Raw genomic sequence first — 22,316 nt, 5'->3', positions numbered from 1 at the left:
ATCAGTTTAAAGGTATTTCCTTGTACCTTTGCATCTGTCTGATCAATTACGACCTTTCTTCCAGTCTCACGTGTGCCTTGTGTAATTTGTCAGTTTTATGTCTAAATAAGCAAGGATTTGCTTGTATCAAAAGTAAAAAGAGAAAGAGAGAGAGAGAGAGAGAGAGAGAGAGAGAGAAAACTATATAAAATCATGAAGCCAAATAGCTGACTAGTACTCGTCTTCAGGTGGTGAGATTTTTAGTGCTGCTGATAGGCACATAAAAAAGCATATGAAAGTCTCCTAGCTTTCAGAACTGTTAGGTAGGAATTTAAGGAGGTGGGACCTGGATAAACTGACTAAACCAGAGGTTGTACAGAGTTTCAGGGAGAGCATAAGGGAACAATTGACAAGAATGGGGGAAAGAAATACAGTAGAAGAAGAATGGGTAGCTCTGAGGGATGAAGTAGTGAAGGCAGCAGAGGATCAAGTAGGTAAAAAGACGAGGGCTAGTAGAAATCCTTGGGTAACAGAAGAAATATTGAATTTAATTGATGAAAGGAGAAAATACAAAAATGCAGTAAATGAAGCAGGCAAAAAGGAATAAAAACATTTCAAAAATGAGATCGACAGGAAGTGAAAAATGGCTAAGCAGGCATGGCTAGAGGACAAATGCAAGGATGTGGAGGCTTATCTCACTAGGGGTAAGATAGATAATGCCTACAGGAAAATGAGAGAGACCTTTGGAGAAAAGAGAACCACTTGTATGAATATCAAGAGCTCAGATGGAAACCCAGTTCTAAGCAAAGAGGGAAAAGCAGAAAGGTGGAAGGAGTATATAGAGGATCTATGCAAGGGCGATGTACTAGAGGACAATATTATGGAAATGGAAGAGGAAGATGAAATGAGAGATAAGATACTGCGTGAAGAGTTTGACAGAGCACTGAAAGACCTGAGTCGAAACAAGGCCCCGGGAGTAGACAACATTAGAACTACTGGCGGCCTTGGGAGAGCCAGTCCTGACAAAACTCTACCATCTGGTGAGCAAGATGTACCTGACAGGCGAAATACCCTCAGACTTCAAGAAGAATATAATAATTCCAATCCCAAAGAAAGCAGGTGTTGACAGATGTGAAAATTACCGAACTATCAGTTTAATAAGTCACAGCTGCAAAATACTAACACAAATTATTTACAGACGAATGGAAAAACTGATAGAAGCCGACCTCAGGTAAGGTCAGTTTGGATTCCGTAGAAATGTTGGGACACGTGAGGCAATACTGACCTTACGACTTATCTTAGAAGAAAGATTAAGGAAAGGCAAACCTACGTTTCTAGCGTTTGTAGACTTAGAGAAAGCTTTTGACAATGTTGACTGGAATACTCTCTTTCAAATTCTGAAGGTGGCAGGGGTAAAATACAGGGAGCAAAAGGCTATTTACAATTTGTACAGAAACCAGATGGCAGTTATAAGAGTCAAGGGACATGAAAGGGAAGCAGTGGTTGGGAAGGGAGTGAGACAGGGTTGTAGCCTCTCCCCGATGTTATTCAATCTGAATATTGAGCAAGCAGTAAAGGAAACAAAAGAAAAATTCGGAGTAGGTATTAAAATTCATGGAGAAGAAGTAAAAACTTAGCGGTTCGCCGATGACATAGTAATTCTGTCAGAGACAGCAGAGGACTTGGAAGAGCAGTTGAATGGAATGGACAGTGTCTTGAAAGGAGGATATAAGATGAACATCAACAAAAGCAAAACAAGGATAATGGAATGTAGTCGAATTAAGTCGGATGATGCTGAGGGAATTAGATTAGGAAATGAGACACTTAAAGTAGTAAAGGAGTTTTGCTATTTGGGGAGCAAAATAACTGATGATGGTCGAAGTAGAGAGGATATAAAATGTAGACTGGCAATGGCAAGGAAAGTGTTTCTGAAGAAGAGAAGTTTATTAACATCGAGTATAGATTTAAGTGTCAGGAAGTCGTTTCTGAAAGTATTTGTATGGAGTGTAGCCATGTATGGAAGTGAAACATGGACAATAAATAGTTTGGACAAGAAGAGAATAGAAGCTTTCGAAATGTGGTGCTACAGAAGAATGTTGAAGATTAGGTGGGTAGATCACGTAACTAATGAGGAGGTATTGAATAGGATTGGGGAGAAGAGAAGTTTGTGGTACAACTTGACTAGAAGAAGGGATCGGCTGGTAGGACATGTCCTGAGGCATCAAGGGATCACAAATTTAGTATTGGAGGGCAGCGTGGAGGGTAAAAATCGTAGAGGGAGACCAAGAGATGAATACTTTAAGCAGATTCAGAAGGATGTAGGTTGCAGTAGGTACTGGGAGATGAAGGAGCTTGCACAGGATAGATTAGCATGGAGAGCTGCATCAAACCAGTCTCAGGACTGAGGACCACCACAACAACAACAGGTCCGTCCTTCTGGAGAAAAGAGGTATAGGATGGGAAAGGGTAAAATGAAGTGTAGATATTACTCAGATCCCACTTTTTGTGAGAATGATGAAGGCAAAGATAAAGGGAGGTGCCGACACCTCTTTCCTCTCTGAAGGATGAACTAATATTTCTGAAAATTTGTATATTTTTGTGAACTTTTATGTATGGGTCAGTAGTACTAAGTACTAAATATTTTCTCTCCTGAAAATGCTGACCAGCAGTCCTGTTTTACAATGCTATTAATAACCAGTGGTTTAGTTAGTGGTACAACTTCAGATATAGGGGACAAATGTCACATGGAGGACTTCATGGCTAATTATTGCATTTTTCTCTGAAATGAAGAACGGCTAGTTTCCATGGGGAGGGGGTGGGGGGGTGTCTTCAGGGAACACATTCATGATGTGGGCCATACTTTGGTTGGATGTTTGAGCTGTTGTTCCATCTTGTTGGAATACTTCATACAGCTTACACTGTTTAAGGTGTAATTGAAAAATACGCTTCAACACTTGGTGAAAGTGCGACACAGCAATATCATCAATTAAATTTCTAGTGTGCATATCCACTGCTTTATATGAGTGATTATTTTCAATGTACGATGCAACAGAATCCCATGCTTTCAGCATTTCTCTTATTGCACTTGAAGATTGCTGCTTTGCTGTTTCCTCCTCCTCCTCCTCCTCCTCCTCCTCCTCCTCCCTACTGTGAAGAACTACTCTTCTCTACTTCCTGCTGCGAAACACACTGCAACCTCATAAGCTCTTCAGTGGTTATTTCTTGTCTGTGATCTGCCACAAGCTCATCGATATCATTGTTACCCATTTCTAGTCCCATGCTCTTGACCAAAGACACAGTCTCATTGACAAGTTCTACAGGTACTGACTCAGATGCCTCGGTCACATTTGTCAACACACTCAGGCCAAAGCTTCTTCCAAGCAGAAGTGAGAGTTCTCTTGGTAATCCCGTCCCACGCCTTCTCAATCATCTTGACGCAGGCAATGATGTTGAAGTGGTATTTTCAAAACTCTCTCAGAGTGAGATTGGTAGCTTTAGTCAATTCAAAGCAATGCTCAGAGTGCTTTAGTGTAGCTCTTTTTAAAGTTAGAAATAATCTGCTGGTCCATAGACTGGAGTAACAGAGTGTGTTGGGAGACTGTAATTGGATCTTGATGAATTGAAATTCTTCAAGAAAGTGCTCTTGTAGAGCTGGAGAAAGGGCAAGTGCGTTATCCATAATAAGCAAGACGTGACATGATGCGACGCAGATTCATCTCGAGCAAATATTTTTTCACCCGAGGACCAAACACTTCACTGATCGAATAACAAAGAAAGATCACATGTCACACAAGCCTTGTTGTTGGACCCCAACATCACATTTAACCTGCTCTTCTGAACTTTAGTCAGTAGAAGTTATGTTTCGAGAAATGAGTAAAACTTCATAAACGTTGTGCAATCACATAATTATGTCAGATTTGTTCAACAAATAATGCTGCACAGTTTTTCCTCGGAACAGATTTATCCTTAAAAGTTATAATTGGTGATGGTATCAACCAGCACTTCCTTTCATGTACTATTTTCCGGTGTAGTCATTCTATATTCTATGGTTGTATGCCAGTGTTGTGTAAGAGCATGTGTTCTGTATTGGTAAAAGCTCTTGTTCTCTGGTTGTAGCCATGCTTTCACTGCATTAATTTCATCATCATCATCATCGTTCGGATGAGGCAGTGATGTCCAAGCCAATTTGGCGATGGGTACTTTGGTTCAGAGACTTGTGTGTGGGTGTGCATTGTCATATTTGAGCAAGATTCTCAGTGCTCATCAGACTTATAACCCCGGAAATGGTTCAGGAGTTTCTTCAGTCTTCAGATATGCCGCAAAATTAATGGTTAATGCTTTTGGCAACACATCCCCAAGGATGACACCATTGCTCTCCCAAACGACAACCATCATGGCTTTACCAGCAAAAAATGGCTCCAACAGTTCAAATGAAATGGCTTTTCTTGTTGTCTGTTGTGAGCGTTTGTGAAACCCATCTTGAGCACACCGTTGGCTATCTAAGAGTCTAAGTCATTGCACATGCATTTCCACTGCTCACAGATAGTGTCAGGACTGGTGACTTTGGCAGGATGTCCCAACTGTGGCTGACACGGAGTTCAGTAACCATATTCCCTGGCTATTTATTCTCTCTACCCACCACCCAACAGTGCTCCTATTAACTGTATCATAACTCTACACAAACATTTATGGATGTTCACCATAGTTTCTTTTTCTGCAACAAACAATTCAAACGCAGCAAGTTACTTGTAATGAGTGTCTTCCGTAGACACCATTTTGAGGGTTCATATGGTCATCCATCTGTTGGAATTGTTTGAAACTTTGTTCACACACAGAAGAAACATCAGAGTTAAACCGCCAAAAGGGAATTTTCCTATATGTATAAACAACTATAAAAAATAAATAGTTACATTATTTATTGAATGACTGTCCTATATTGTAACTGTGATCATTTTTGTGCAATACTGCTTTATTGTTTCATGCTTTGTTTTAGTAGTTGTGTATGTCTTGTTTCAGATAATAGTCAGTCACAGAATAATTCAACATTTGACCCCTATGCCGAATATAATGATCAGTCCATGCAGGAAAGGAATTTCAAGGCAAAAAGCAATGTGAGTAGACTTTACAGTCATCAAAGAAACTTCATGCTACAAATTTTCACGTGCCTGTCATACAAGTGACTATCTTATACATAGATAATGATAGCTGTTATATAGTTGACAAAATAGTGCCTGCTGCTTTGCTTGTGTAGGCTGTATGGTCTAATTATAATTAAGGCCATAGAAGCATGCCCTTTTCTGAGTGTAATTCTGACCAACAAGCAATTCTGTTAGCTGGATTCAGAGGTCTTTGTTATTGCAGTGGTATTTTCGTGGAAACTTTCGTCCCCTAACACACATTTCTTTATTTCTAACCAAAATAACAAAATACTTTCATTATTACGTTTGATCCCAACAATTTGAACCCATATCATTAATTTGAACCCAAAAAATACTTTCATGATATTCATCCCCTATACCATCCTCTTTTGCCTTGAATATTCAGAAACACTGAAACACACATTTTTTAAAACTTTCTAATCAAGAAATCAAATACCAATTTTATCGGAGCAGCCTTAAAAATGCTTTAATTGTTAGTTCTTCAATAATGATTTGTTTTTTAAAAAGTCACCCACTATTTCATCCCCTTAGGAGTTACATTTTCAAAAATGAGCGAAACATGTTTTTTATTTTTTTTTATTTCTGACTGAGAAACCAAATAATTGTCATAGTTCTAGTTTCAGAATTACCTTAATAGCTACATTTTTCAAAAATCCTTTCATCCCCTATTTCATCTCCTTAAGTTAGAGATTTTGAAAAGTCACTTCTAAAATTATGCCTACAATTAAGATCAGTGCCTCCCCAAATTTCTGTCTTTTAGTGGTTTGGGCTGGGCATTGAAGAGTCAGTGAATCAATCAGGACATTTATGTATATGGACAAGTCATTTACATATGTATTCTGTACAACTCGAGTCTTGTTCATGTTTTAGGTAATGAATTTAAGAAATTGCTTTGTTAGAGATGCATTTTAGACTTGAGTTGCCACACAAATGAGACTTCCGTGTTGCATTTTTGTAAATGATAACAATCTGTTGGTTTGAATCACGCATCCCAAGCATATCACTTCAATTTTTTTTTAAAAACATGTTTTTACCTTACCTTACAACTAAAACAACTGATCTTGGAAAGGTTCAAAATGACCAAAACTGTAGGGTAAAAAGTGCAAAGTGATTATTTGTACGCCATTCTCTATGCAACTGTGTTATGTTTGACAGCTGAGTGTTTAAATGTGAGACTAAAAAGAGTGATAGAATGATGGATCCCTTGTCAACCCAGGAAACACTGTACTAGTTAAAAATTCTTGGCACTTATTGCACCTTTTGGCTGTAGCAGTTCCAGGTAGTCATTACACTAACCCTTTCTCAAATAGTTAGTCTGTGCATGGTAAGCATGAGCACATAAATGCTTTGTAGGGCTAGGCCTAATAAAGTTTCGTGACAGTAGTAACTGTAAAAATTCATGTGCAACTTCTGATGTTCTTTCAGGATTTAGGGAAGACTTGATAAAATGTTTGTAAAGAACAGTTACATTTGTGCCACATACAGTGTTTATTAACCACAGTTTTGTGTTTAAAGTGAGCATTGGCCTGTAATTCGTTTTTTAGTGTATCTAATATTTTACTTCATGTGATGTCTTGATGTTCATGCAGATGATGATGAGATTTCTGTTATGGTCTGTATGTTTTTCAGTTTTATGTAGAAAATATATACAGCAGAACCCTTCTAATCCGACCTTGGATGGTCCGTCAGTCCAGTTAGTCCGACCATGCTCAGGCTCGCGAGACTGTGCCGACTTGTCACTGACTGGACGCCTGTCGGTCCATTGTAGCGGTGTCTATTGCTGTGCATATTGTTATACTGTATGTTATTGTGCAGTTTTATCTTTTGTTGGGATTAAAAAATGTCGTTTGCTTTATTCCGTGTTCTCTACAGTACTTATTACTGTAGATTCATTGTGTGTACAGTTGTCTGTTTTTCAACATGTCTGGATTCAAACGTAAACATGTAACTTTTTCACTAAATGAAAAATTAGCAGTGCTACAAAGACTGGACGAAGGAGAATCGCTCCAAAAAATTGCAAAGGAACTGATTGTAGGTGTTACGACAATTAAGACAGTCTCAGGACTGAAGACCACAACAACAACAATGACAATTAAGGACTGGAGGAAGAATCGGAAAGACATTGAATCCTATACAGGTACGATTGATGGTAAAAACACTCTGAAGAATCGCAGAACATTAAAAAAGTCTAAACTTGAACTGCTTGATGTTGCATTGTGGATGTGGTTTTGTCAAGAAAGAATGAAAGGAACTCCTATATCTAGGCCAATTCTCAAAGAAAAAGCGATAGTTTTGCACAAAAAACTGGAAGCTGAAAGTAAATTTGCCTGCCAGTGAAGGCTGGATTGATCGTTGGAAAACTCATCATGGTGTCCGATTTGTTTCTATTTCTTGTGAAAAACTATCTGCCGATGCCGCAGTTGCTAAGGAGTTTTCTGTTAAGTTTCAAGAAATAGTGGAAGAAAATGAACTGTTACCCTGCCAAGTGTGTAACATCGACAAGACAGGGCTGAACTTTAAAATGTTGCCAACAAAAACACTCGCAGCTTCAAATGAAACTGTGGTAGGAACGAAACATATAAAAGATAGAATAACAGTCATTCCTTTTAACGACGCAGATGGTACCCAAAAGCTCCCCTTGTTCGTCATTGGCAAATCTAAGAAGCCAAGGGCATTCAAAAATCTAAACTTACCTTCCTTCCCGGTTTATTACTGCAATCAAAAATCTGCTTGGGTGGACTGCAACCTTTTTAAATTCTGGTTTTTCGACGAGTTTATGCCATCGGTCGAAAAAGACTTCAAGCAAAAAAAATCTTCCTGTTCATGCTCTACTGCTGTTGGATAACGCACCATCACATCCATCTGAGGAATATTTGGTGAAAGGGGACATAAAAGCTCTCTTTCTGCCTCCTAATGTGACCTCACTCATCCAACCAATGGATCAGGGTGTTATCGAATGGTTAAAAAGACGATATCGCAGAAAGTATATCAGCTCAATCTTGGAAAAATCTGAAGGAGGTCTTAAGATATTTGAGGCAATGAAATCCCAGAGCATCAAAGATGCTATCTACGCAATCGCTGCAGCATGGGATGAACTGAACCCTGACACACTGCAGAAATCGTGGCGTAAGCTTTTGCCACAAGTTATGACTGAAAATGAGCATACCAAAGATGAGCAAAACGACGACGCACTGGAAATCGTTAAAGATCTACAAACTCGGAAGAGCTCAATGACGACCAGATTGTTACCGCTGTTAGCCAGGAAATTGTGAGTGAGGTCTCGGACGGTGAAGACGAACCCCCACCTAGATTTCACACAACGATGCAAAAAACGATTTTGACATCACCCTTAAATTCATCGAGCAGAATCAAACTTCAACTCCAATGGATGTTTTGTGGATAAAAAAAATGAAGGGACACTGAAGCTAAATCTAGAATAACATCTGCTAAACAAAAATGTATCACTTACTTTTTTTCCAAGTAATCTGTTTTCGTTTTTACTGTAAAAACGATGCATCCAGTATAATCATTTCTTAGTGTATACATACAGTAGTTTATTTCTTTGTAACAATTTTTTTTAATATACAGTGATACAAACATTTTTTATTTTACAGTATACATCGTTCATACGTTATTCAGTACAGTACTGTAATTTGTTTGTCGTTTTTCCTTTTAAAACCAATACACACATACATACATTATGGTGTGTGCAGACTTTTAACTAAAATATATTTTTTAACATTGTGTAAAAAACATCTTTTTATATTGCTGAAGATGTCTTTTAGTTCTTAAAGCGTTTAATTTTTTGTTATTTTTGGAATAAATATTAGATTTTTCGTATAATCCGACATTTTTTTCGTTCCGACCATGGTCCCGGTCCCGAAGGTGACGGATTAGAGGGGTTCTACTGTATATTCCTCTTGGTAATGCCTTCCAAGTTGATGATAATTTTTTTACAGTTGTTACTGGTATGTGCAAGTTACAAAGAAACAAACTACTTCAGGAAACAACCTTATTTTTGTTTGGTTTTATTGCTCTTCACTGTGCAACATCATTTTCAAAAATACCAAGAGTAGCAAGAAAATGTGTACATGCTTTTAGCTACACAACAGATTTTACACTTAGTTACTTGCCTACTGATGTTCGCAGAAACAGTTGAAGGTACAGCAGACATTGAGGTTAAAGTTTCGCAGAAGTTTTAGTGCACTTGCAGACACTATCAGCTGAATAACTAAATGTAAAATTAATTCTGTAGCTGAAAGTGTGTATTTTATTTTCTTGACACTCTTGGCAGTTTTGAAAATTTTGTTCCAGAATAAACAGGAATGAAAACAAAACAGCTGTCATTTCCTGCAGCAATTTGTTTTCTTTTAAGCTTCATGCTGACTGTCGAGGTGAAGCAGTTGCTAATGGACAAGCTCTGGGATATCTATCATAAACCAGTTTATATTAGGCTTGCTCTGGTATTTGGGACTCTTCTCAAAACTTTGGCTTTGGTGGGTCTTTGGAGAACTTGAAATCTGTAAAGACGCTCCGTAAGCTGTCCATGTACAAACAGTTGTTCCCATCCAGGGAAGGAATTAACAACACCTGGAATTCAATAAGAGTGTTGCTGTAGGCAGACAGGAATTGTATGTGTGTATGGTACGGCTACAACGGTCACCCAGTCAGTTTCAGGTTGCCTATCTTCGAGGTTCCAGGGGCAACGTAATTTCATTTTCCTTATTTCCTATAATTACTGACCGACCTAAAAAATTTAAAATGCTGTTGTAATCTACTCATTCAGAAGTTATTTTAAAGGCTTATCACAATAACACAAATACTAAAGTTAGAAACTGCGTGTATGTCTTGAAGCAGCTTAACTCAAGGCATGCAAATCGCCCAGGTTGTATTCATCCAGTGTACAAGAGTGAGTACTTAGCGACAGTGGTGTTGAGGTATTATCTCAGCCTGGTCATGTCACAATCTGATTGTAGGGATACTATGGTACAGTAGCTTATTCTGTTCTGTTCTGTTCCAGCCTTCGAATTGTGGGCACTGGATAGTGTTTGTACATCAAAAAATTATCTTCCAAAAGTAATTACGTGAATTAAATCAGATTCCCTTAATCAATTTATTTTGGTTACTACGCTGACCAAGGATTACAATTAACACAAAGATCAGCAAGTGCAATTATGTCTGACTGGTGTTAATAAATTCTCAAGTAGGAAAAATTGTTTTGCATAATCCTTGATCACTTCAGACACTTTCTGAATAATAAAACTGATTGCTGGTAGTTTTCAGTGATATTCCATTTACTGTCCATATATTTCAATATTCACAGTTTATAACAAGTTTTCGTGATTTAGCTGAGTCATAGGTCAAACAGTACTTTTCTTTAGCATCATAATGGATATTAAATTATTATCCAGAAAAAAAAATCCTATACATGAGCTTCAAACACATCTCAGTATAAATAAATAGCGTTTAATATTTTCCAAAATAATTCATTCCATAAACACTTTCATCTTCTTTTCCTAAGAGACAAAACTTTCTATTCTGGTATACTATATACAAGTTACTGCCACATAAGTAATTTAACATACACATTTCTGTAAGTGTGGCTGTCGGAGAACTTCAGTGATACAGATCTCAGTAAGAACTGAACATCGTCATTTCATTCATCATTTTGAAACAGTTTTACATTGTTTAATTAACACAGGCCATAGTGCTTAAAGAAAGCTTCTGACGTCGTCATATTTCACCAGCCGTTGGCTCTTTGACGTTCTAAGGAAAGCTTTGGGCATCTTCTTCTTTCACCAGCCATTGGCTGTGTGAAGTCTACATCCAGCAGTGTCAACATTTTGTACAATGTTGAAGATCCCTTTGGGTGCCACTTAGTTGCTGCATCCCTAAAAAAAAAAAAAAAAAAAAAAAAAAAAAAACCAAATGTAGGCATTTGTAGATCTCAAAACAAGTAAGAGTACTTAAAATTAATAAACTCTATCGGATACCTACCATATGCCATTGCTGTGTTAACCGATACAGAAAAAGGCCTTCACAGTGTACTGTGGTGTTTGAGCACCTGGGGCAATTTAAAATATTGCACCCCTCATAAGTTTTATAACCATTTATTTTCTAAACAGACAATTATAAAATCGAATTAATTCTCTGAGGTCATTAATATTTACTTTGAGACTGCAATATTATACAGGTACTAAGACAACTATAACAAAAGGAAAACAGATTTTATTCTTCCAAGTTGTTCAATTAAGTGGTTAACATTTACATTTATTTTTTCTTTCAATAGATAAAATTGCAAGGTTACTTAATCTTTCTTGGCTCATAATTGATCTCAGTACGTCTTCATTAGCTTTAATTTGGAAAAACTTCTTTCACAAGCAGCATTTGGCACAATGATTCTACAAAAGTTTTTAGTAGCACAACAATGTTAATTAAACTCCCTTGTATCCCCTACTTAGTTACCAAGCTTAGTAATTCTAAAGCTGTTCATGCAAAGTTGTACACTCATGGATGATTTTCTTGAAATAAAGAAATGTGGCATTTCATTCTATGTCCTTTAGAAACATTCAGTTCGGAATATTTTTCACAGAAAAGCTGAATGTTTTGAACAATGAATTAATCTCATTTTGTATCCAGTAGTGTCCGAATTTGAAGGAAGGCAAATAGTTCATCAAGTATATTAATTTGTAACGTACATTTGTTTAAAAATTCTGATGTTAGTTTATCTACTGCCTCAAGGTATTCCCGACGTGTTTCTTAAATTGAATTTAACCATAGAGTTGATACCTTTCTCACCCGACATATTCTTCCGTCTTCCAAATCTTCTTTCTGTTGAAATATCAAATATATTGCATACCAGCATGGTTCTCTCATCTGCTTTTGTGACAAGAGAATCACTTCTCCTCACAAGATGGAGTCAGATCATTCACTTTTGAACACATTAATCAAGTCCAGGTCCTCTTCGCTGTAAGTATCTCTGAGTATCATTCACTTCTGTGAGCATTGGGCTTAAAAAGGGGAAAGGAAGGTTAGGTCATAATGCAAACCAACCAATTGCCTGTATCTACTTTGGTTTCTGCAATGTCTTCTGGTTCATCCCTTGAGGTTTACAAAGCTTTGATTATGCTTTCATTGAGCTCAGCAAGCACATGTACAGATTCATGTTTTGAACTCCATCTTGTGTCACAGAATCATTTCATGTTAATTGTAACATGTTATGAACATCCCACCTATTTGTAGAGCTTGAGAAAAATGTACACACATATTGCACAGTGCCAATAAAAGCCACTGATTTTGTTCCAACAATAGCTGCATATACTCTTGCAAGATTGAGCAAGTGATTGTTACATAGTGCGAACACTGTGTGAGTTTACATCCAAAATACATCTCTGAACACACTAACGTGTCCAGCCATGGTCACAGCATTTTCCTATCCTTCTGTTTTTAGACCAACTGCTTGCAATTTGTCACAAATGTGTTCTGTAATTTCATTAGCAGATTTTCCATGTGATATAATGAATTACTTGAGTCATTTGGTTAGTATGCAGTATATCTGGTGTGCAATCAAACATGAGGGGAAAAATATCTAGCCTTAGAAATTTCTTGAACTTCCGTATTCTGACACGATCATCGAGTAGTTGATGGATTCATTTTGGCTTCATCGAAAAGATGTGACGTGACATAGTTATCTGTTTGCTGGACTTTGTTATTGTGGTGGTGGTGGTGATCCACAACTGGATCATATTTGCCAAGTAGTTTCAAAGTTCCAAGGAAATTTCCACAGTTATCACTTCCTCAAAGGTCTTTTGGAGTGACCATGAGAGGATAAGGATTGTTTCGCATTTCTGTAGTCGCATTTCAAGCTCTTTATATCTTTCAAATGTTTCAGCATGGTAACTTTTTCATGATGTAATAATCTGGGGTAAAGCTTTTTTCGTATTTTAAAAGTGTGTGGCTGTACAAACGAACTGCCCCCAAGAAAGCGTGCAAGAATAGCAATATGAGGTCTGCGACAGTCGTACCTACCCACCAGCAAGGTTGTACCACCTATAGACGTCGGACAGTTGCTCCGAGGAAATATTGCAGAATTTGCACAACATGACCTGGCAACAAACCCGTGAAGACCATTTACAATACGAGGTCTGTTCAAAAAATTCCAGAACATTCATAATTTCGTGCCAATGGTGTGTTGGAGCAAAATGCGGTTGGCATCCCTGCATGTGCCTATTTTTTAATTTATAACAGCCAGAAGTTTCATTGTTGTATATCTGTTACTTATTTTTCAGTGCTTTATTGAGTTGAACATTGTGTCGCACAGTTTGTGAATTTCAAAATGGCAGAGTTAGAGGAGCAATGTGTCTGCATCAAATTCTGCATGAAACTCAAGAAAGCCTTTGCAGAGACACGCCAAATCATGCAGAATGCCCACGGTGATGAATGCTTAAGCCTTACTCAGTGTTAAGAGTGTTCACACAATTTAAAAATGGCTGGACGAAAATTAAAGACAACCCTCATTCAGGACACTCTTTGACGTTTACTGACCACGCTCGTGTCAGGAATGTCCACGAAATTGTGTATGACAATCAAAGCCTAGTGTCCAAGAGATTGCAGAAGAATGTAACATTTCAGTTAGATCATGTCATGAAATCTTGACACAGCATCTTGGAATGCATCATATTGCTACCAATCTGTGAAGAGGTTTTGGATCGCGCAAATGAGAAAAAGATGTTCCTTAAGATCCGGGAAAAACCCGGTAATTTTTTCATCCGGGAAAACCCAGGAATTTCTTAGAATTCCGGGATTTTTCATTGTTTTAGATTTCAGTTAAAGTTTTGTAGGTTTGACGTGTAAGATCTGATACTCTGACAAAGAACTGTAGTCCACTACTGCTGAATAATACTGCAGCAATGAAACATAAATCAGGGAATAACACCAAAATAAAAGTTTAGTTGCATAGAAAATGGGTAATTTACACAATGCACAGACCAGTTTGCCGACACCGTAAAGTGTCAAAGGCTTTAGGTCGAAGGTTATGCAGTACGTCCGTAACAACTAACGTGCATTCAATGTGCGTGATGTCACAATTGTTTACATTTCTAAAAGATCACCAGTAAATATTACGAATAGTGGCTTGAGATGCGTTACTTTCAAAGGAAATTTCCACTAAAGATGATTTATGTTACGTGTGAGAATGTGCAGTGAATTTCTTAAATCACAGGGCGTTATAACTCTCATTCAAAATGTAACACTTTGAGGACCAGCCATTTGAAAAATGTCGGGCCCAGAAGATAAGTCATTTATGCCACTATTTAAAATTTTACCGGCACATTTGTATTTGATATGACTTAACATGTAGCACACGCTAAAAAAACACCGAGTTTCAAGTTAGTTTTCATATTTAATGTTTTTCTTACATAGATAAAAAATTATGCGATCGATGGCAAAAAGTGTAATTGACCTTCAAAAAAATGTGCATAATGTGTTACCGAGTAACCTCACAAGTCTTTTCATGCCATAACACCTCAACTTTTGTACGCAGCTGATAATCATTTTGGCACGATTTTAATTGCCAAATTAGAGCCTGTTAGTAGGCCTATGGACTTCCTGTCATTGTTGGACTAATAACAGTGGATGCCAATAGACGATGCAATTCTCGTTCGTACATACACATCTACTTAAGAGTTAACCACTGTAGAAATGCACTTTGTTGAGTTGAGTGAGCTTGGCCTACCTTCGTAACGTACGCGCCGCGGCCTGCCTTTCTCTTAGGCCTCGTGCTCTGAATAACTGCCGTCATTCGCTAGCGAGATCACGTGACATGAGCTATGACTGGCTGACAAAAGTGCATCACTAAACGCAATCTCTATTTTAGAGTTTCAGAGGCTACCGTGCTGTAATTTGTGGAATTTGTTTATATACTTTCGCAATACAAAAATAAACTCTGTGCATATTGTCTCGCATGAAACAAATTTCCAAACGCATTGTTTTTCCTGGATTTCGTTTCCTAAAGTGCTGGGACATCCTCTGCCGTTATAAGACCTTTACGATTCAAAGGACTGATAGGTTTTACAGCTCCGAGGGAAAGCATACTGTTACTTAACACGGATGTGTTTTCACCCGCTTTATACGTAATTTCATCCAGGAGAAATTGTGTTTTTAACCGGGAAATCCGGGAATATTTTTTTTTTTTTTTTTTCTTGTCCGCATAGACACCCTGAAATTCTGGTGTACTTACAACTGGTGCTATCAGCAGTTGTGATAATAAATCTGTCACACTTTCAGCTAGTTTAGCAAGCTGTTCCTGTTCTGATACCATGAAAATTATACCCAGATGCCTTAAAATATATCTTACTGCAAACTGGGCAACCCAATTTAAGCTCCCGCGTCCGGCCATCCTGATTTAGGTTTTCCATGATTTCCCTAAATCGCTCCAGGCAAATGCCGGGATGGTTCCTTTCAAAGGGCAAGGCCGACTTCCTTCCCCGTCCTTCCCTAAACCGATGAGACCGATGACCTCACTGTATGGTCTCCTTCCCCAAAACCAACCAACCAACCAACCCAATTTAAGCACACACAAATTCCTTTTCAAAAGTGTATTTTGCTGAGTAATAGTTTTAGCAAGTTTCCTATAGGAAAAAGTAGTCGTTATTTTGGATGGTTTTAACTCTTTACCTCATGGGGGTATCCAAGTTACCCCAAGGAAATTCTGTATTTATAATTTATCAGATTTTGCAAATAATGGACTATATATTTTTTCGTATTTATCCATTGAAATGTCTATTAAGAGAAAAAGAAACATTATATTATGTCAGGTGATAGTCCAGTCTCAGTAGCCAGAGGCAGTGTGTAACGATTCATGTAGAATGTTACTTAACTTAAGTTTCTTCTGCCTGGTCCATTGATGAATGAATGGAAAATTTTCATGCTTCACAAAGTTTATTCACATTAATTGACATTCAAACTGCACACTCTTCATGTGAACAAAACACAGACTGACTTCACTGATCTCTTTGACTTCCAAAAGTAACTTTAAAACTAGACTCACAAAACAACAACTCGACTAACTCTCAGCCTCGCTGCATTGATTTATATAGAATTTTAACAATAGCTTCCAAAATAAAACATTATTAGTTTTGTACAATTTTGATTTAACAGTTAAAATTTACAAAACGTAAAGAAACTGATGTTACAGCCGAATAAGGTATAAAATACAATATTCAGTGACAGTCTTTTATAGTAATATCTTTAGTTTTCCATAAGAAAATCATTCTGAACTTGAGTTGCTGTATCCGATTAAATACATAGAACGTACAAATAATACCTCAAATTCTGGAAATTGAGAAACTGTGAGATGCAAACAGTTGGAGAGTTAATTAGGAATGTAATTACAAAGAATATTAATTACAGAGGAAGACATAAAAATAAATAACAAATGAAAATACATTGCTTGGTAATAACTTTTAAGCTGTTTCTCAAGATAGTGAGGTCTAAGGTTACTGGATTTTTAGATTGAAATGTTGTTAATTAGAAGCTTTGATATTTCATGCTAACATCTCTGCAGTCTCTAGTTATTTGTTTCTAAGGACTTACTACTTCAATTTCCTTGATTAGTTACTTAATTTAGTATATGTAATTAATTTTATCAATGACAACACTCTGCCAATAATTACGACAACGCATGTCCTTCCAGAACATTCCACACGCCTTCGCAATGAATATCAAGTTTTTTTTTATCAAATAGGACAGAATGATATGTATAAAGACACTGAATTGTCTGATAACTATGTGGATGCATATAAAAAAGGTGCTATCGGGCATTTCATATGAGTCCTGGGGGAGGCCGTACCATTATAAGTGGTCATGTGTGTGTGAATTGTGTTTTTGTGTGTGTGTGGTGTGTGTGTGTGGTGTGTGTGTGTGTGTGTGTGTGTGTGTGTGTGAGTGAGTGATTGTTTTCTACTTTAGAAGCAGGCCTTCTGGCCAAAAGCTCAAAAGTATAGCAATCTTTTTGTTGTGCGTATATGTGACTCAACATCTCCTCTACACAATGAGTAGCAATTTATGTTTTTAATAACACTGTTGTTATGCCATCCTGGATTTTGCTTTGTTTGGTTTTCTCCACATGTGAACCTAAAACATGGTATTAATAGAGCGCAGTGGTTATTTGTAGCACGGGAGATGATGCAGAACGGGTACTGGGCAGACCTGTGACCCTCCACTGCTACCATAAATTGAGGCAGTAAAGTTGTCTGTATATTATTATTATTAGTAGTAGCAGTGAATTATCCTTCTTTCCAAGAAGGTTCTTTATGTTCTTTCGACCACTTTGGTCTGTACTGTTTTTGTTTTGATTGCTTTTGTGTTTATTGTCCTTTTATTATTAAAATTTCATAAATAATATTTTACTTAACAGCCGGCATGGAATAAACAGATGAGACAGACACAGCCGTACTACAGACCTCAGCCTCAGTCAGCATATGGGACTAGCAATTGTAAGTATCACTTATGATTTGATAACAGATAAAAACTATTAATGTGTTGCATAATTAGAATTCAATCTTTTGTCATTGATGTAACAAATTTAAAATGGCCTTAATTTGTACAATCTGTAATCTAAAATTTTGATGAGGATTGTAGTCATTTTGCTTACGGCTCTTAAAAATACTTTTTGTGATTGCTGTTTTGACATCTTGTCATTTAGAAGCTTGCTAAAACCTAACATTGTCACAACATTAAATACAATGAAATTAAATGTAAAGTAACAATGTTAAAACTGAAAGTGAGTAGTATTTGTGTGCATGTTAAAGCTCTTTTACTACATTAAGTCATGACATGTCACATGGTTTCCAGCAGTCTGAGTGTATGTCGGTATAATTATACCTGCACTTCCACATACCATATTGCAAGCACAGAAACAACATTCTACTTCCATAAGAATAAAACTTATATTAACAACACACACAGTAATAAATCACTCATGTAGCCAACTTATTGACTGGATTATAACAACTTTAAAATGACAAAGCTGTAAACACACAGATTGTGAGCTTAGAAATGCAAACAGAATATCTGGAGTCAGTGATATGGCTCCTAAGATTTATATCCAAAGTGGACGAATTAAGGAGTATATAGTAATGTAAAAGGAATGATGTAAGTGAATGCAGTGTGTGTGTGTGTGTGTGTGTGTGTGTGTGTGTGCGTCATATATATTTTGCATTCACTGTTTTACTTACATTATTCCTTTCACATTACTTCCTTTCACATTACTGTTAACTCCTTGTTTCGTCCACTTTGAAGTGACTTACCTGGTCATGGTTAACAAAACCTTAAAAACCACAAATGTAACAGGGACAAAAAACATTAATGTAAATGACAGGCAGAAGTCCACATGATTTTGTAATGTGAACACAAATAAGAAGGTGTAAAAGCAGGTATTATTTAGAAACAAGTATAGACCAAGAATACGTGCCAAGATCAACAGTGCATAAAATTTCACCAGTACCTAAAATCATGATTACCATCTGGCAAGATGATGTGGATGCAAACTAAGTATCTCCTATTTTCGAGTTCAGTCTGTTCATTTAAGATATGTTGTAGCTGGTTTCTAAACTTGGTATAAATTGTAATCCCATCTAAGTAACCAAGCGGTCTTCCTTTCCTGCTTCGGTGAAGAAATAATGAATCTTCAGTGTGATTCAACTTGGCTTTGATCATCTGAAGATGGTTCCCAAATGGAGGTCTACAGTTGTTGCTGGGGTTAATGTGTTCACTAAATCTAATGGCAAAACTCCTACATGTTTATCGAAGCCCATTCATACTTTGGTATTCTGAAACTGTCTAGCTATTCTATCAGACCCAGATGTGTTACTAGGTAAAGACATGTATAGTGTTTTAACCTCCTCTTCTAAGTCTACCCCTGTAGCTCACTGGTCAAGGTGTCTGGCTGGTATGCCGAGGACCAAGGCTTAATTCTTGATACTGCCATGGATTTTTTTCTTGGTGGGAGGTTTGGAATGGGTTGAACTCAGTCTCACAATGCCAGCTGAGGAGGTACTTGAGTGAGACGTAGCGGCTCCAAGGTTTGCAAAGCCAACAACAGCCAGGAGAGCAGTGTGCTGACACCCAACTCTCCATACCCCATCCATGTAACATGATTAGCAGAAGGTGGCATGGCAATTGGTCAAAGGGCCAGAGTGCTGAATCTTTGCTTTCCTTCCTTCTTTCTTTAATGTAAACTCATCAGTTGGCCTGTTGCTGTGTATTTTTTTGGCAAATGTTTGTGATGGTTATAGCAAGAAGAACATTTCCATTTTCGTTTGTTTATTATTGACTTGGCGACATGGTTGATGTATTACAAATACAAAGATTTCTCAGTTTATCGCTCGTCATAGATCTCGCAGTCGTGCATAACTCGTCTACCTTTCGCAGTACTTTGTGTAGTTCCAAAATACAACATTGTGTTACTGTTATGATTCCATATTAAATTTAACTATCTGTAACTGCTGGTGGAGCCAGGTCACAGGCCAGAGAATGCAACTGGTCGTAGCATCTCAAATAAGACAATGACTAGTAAAACATTGTGGTTTTAACATCAATCTTTGTGCCAAGTACAGCTTTACATTATCATCAAGAGTATAATCGTTGTCATGTAACTATCTAGCAGAAACATCTGGGGAGGGGGGGGAGGGGGGGGGGAAACCCTTACAGGTACTGCACTACATTGAGTTTCAATTACATTAAAAATATGAGGTAACTGGTCTAGACGGTTCAGCTAAAAGGGAGTCACAATGCTTCACAACAGTGCATGTATCTTATGTCACAACACTCATGGTGGACCAAAATTTTCGTTAAGACATTATTCCCTATCTACTGTACTTGAGTAAGGACAGCACCCTCCATATATTTGGCATGTTTGCCACACCATACTCAGCCTTGACAGAAATTGGAAACCTTCAAGCAAGTGGCATATTTGCGTGGGATTTTAAGAGTACAGTAGGAAGGATATTGTAACAGCAGTGTCTTTACTGTCAAAGGCCAGTGGAAATTGCAGAGAGGTGTAACATGAACAGTTTTCAACGTTACTGTATTCTGAGCTATTCACAAATTGTTATGTATTTCCTACTTTGTAACAAGATATTGTTTTTATTTGTAGATCCTTCACAGCCTGGTTTTCAAAATAATGCGCCTGGAACATTAAACATGAGTTCTGGTTATATGTACAATACACAACCACCAAATGAGAGGAGAGAGGTAAGTCTTCTTTCATTTTGGCAGTATTTTAGACTTCCCACTAACATTTCTTACTTTCCGTGTACTAGTTGAGAGTAGCAGAGTCAGTAGATTTCAGAGAGCTGTTGTTCATCAAATGAAACAAGTCACTAACTGTTGCAAAATTGACACCTTTATGAGGTAGTTGCTCCTCTGTTCACAATATAAAATGACGATGATGTGAAAGTGCAGTCTTTAAGAGAGAGAATTATTTTACCAGGTGAACTGTGTGGCTAATTTGTCATTTTAACTACCCCTTCTATAACATTCCTACAGGTTTATATGTACCTTGAGGTAAAAATAAGTATTTAAGATTTGTACTAAATTTCAAATCTCTAAATCACAGAGAATGTGGCTAAATCATACTGATTACTCCATTTCATAATTTTGCTCAAAACTTAGTGTCCATAGCACAATAGACCATTAGCAAATAGCGATAGAAATTAGATAGTAATGTTATGAGAAGGAAAGGTTCGACTCACCATATAGTGGAGATGTTGAGTCGCAGATAGGCACAACAAAAACACACTCACAATTAAAGCTTTCGGACATTAAGGCCTTCGTCAACACTAGACGCATATAAGTGCATGTGCCCCCCCCCTCCCCTCCCCCCCCCCCCCCCCCCCCCCCACACACACACACACACACACACATGAACGCGTGAACGCAACTCACACACACAACTGCAGAACTGCAGTCTTAGACAGCTGAAACCACACTGTGAGCAGCAGCACCAGTGTATGACCAGTGTATGATGGGAGTGGCGACTAGGTGGGGGTAAGAAGGAGGCTGGGGCTGGGAGGGATAGTGTGGTGGAGGTGGCGATGGTGGACAGTGAACTGCTGCAGGTCAGACAGAGGGTAGGGGAGTGGTGGTGGTGTTGGGGGGTGGGGGGGGGGGGGGGGGGGTAGCGGAAAAGGAGAGAAATGAAGTGTCAGCCACCCCCACAATACTATCCCTGCCCCAGCCTCCTCCTTACTCCCTCCCAGTCGCCACTCCCATCATGAACTGGTGCTGCTGCTCGCAGTGTGGTTTCAGTTGCCTGAGACTGCAGTCGTGTGGGTGAGTTGAGTATGCACGTGTCCAGTGTTGACAAGGGCCTTAATGGCTGAAAGCTTTAATTGTGAGTGTCTTTTTTGTTGTGGCTAACTGTGGCTCAGTATCTCATCTGTATGGTGAGTAGCAACTTTCCTTCTCACAATATTGTTACATTCCATCCAGGATTTTCCATTGTTCATAGAAATTAGTGTAGAAATGAGTATGAATTACCACTTTGTTTGGGTTTGTAGAGTTGAAAGAGCTTTAGACACAGTTCGAGCAGTTGATTCAACTTCTGTTAGTTTATTCGAGAATACAGGGTGATTCAAAAAGAATACCACAACTTTAGGAATTTAAAACTCTGCAACGACAAAAGGCAGAGCTAAGCACTATCTGTCGGCGAATTAAGGGAGCTATAAAGTTTCATTTAGTTGTACATTTGTTCGCTTGAGGCGCTGTTGACTAGGTGTCAGCGTCAGTTGATGCTAAGATGGAGACCGCTCAACAGAAAGTTTTTTGTGTTATTGAGTACGGCAGAAGTGAATCGATGACAGTTGTTCAGCGTGCATTTCGAACGAAGTATGGTGTTAAACCTCCTGATAGGTGGTGTATTAAACGTTGGTATAAACAGTTTACAGAGAATGGGTGTTTGTGCAAAGGGAAAAGTTCTGGACGGCCGAGAACGAGTGATGAAAATGTAGCACGCATCCAGCAAGCATTTGTTCGCAGCCCAGGAAAATCGACTCTCAGAGCTAGCAGAGAGCTGCAAATTCCACAATCAACTGTATGGAGAGTCCACATTGGCACTTATCTGTCCGTAACTACCTGAACATCAACTACCCGAGGCGATGGATCGGCCGCCAGGCAGCC

At 38.1% G+C, this 22,316-nt stretch overlaps 1 protein-coding gene across 3 annotated transcripts in view; it reads left to right on the top strand.

The window, feature by feature from the left end:
• LOC124615979 overlaps positions 1 to 22,316 on the top strand; it is a 121,201-nt gene that overhangs the window by 78,367 nt on the left and 20,518 nt on the right. For all 3 annotated transcript variants that reach the window (XM_047144182.1, XM_047144184.1, XM_047144183.1), the window contains 3 exons: positions 4,996 to 5,090; positions 17,554 to 17,632; positions 20,293 to 20,390. In XM_047144182.1, the coding sequence (XP_047000138.1) occupies positions 4,996 to 5,090; positions 17,554 to 17,632; positions 20,293 to 20,390 (272 nt within the window). The remainder of the gene's footprint in view (positions 1 to 4,995; positions 5,091 to 17,553; positions 17,633 to 20,292; positions 20,391 to 22,316) is intronic.

Source organism: Schistocerca americana, chromosome 5, assembly GCF_021461395.2.
Source record: "Schistocerca americana isolate TAMUIC-IGC-003095 chromosome 5, iqSchAmer2.1, whole genome shotgun sequence".
Lineage (NCBI taxonomy): Eukaryota > Metazoa > Arthropoda > Insecta > Orthoptera > Acrididae > Schistocerca > Schistocerca americana.
This window is presented reverse-complemented; position numbering and strand designations above follow the sequence as displayed.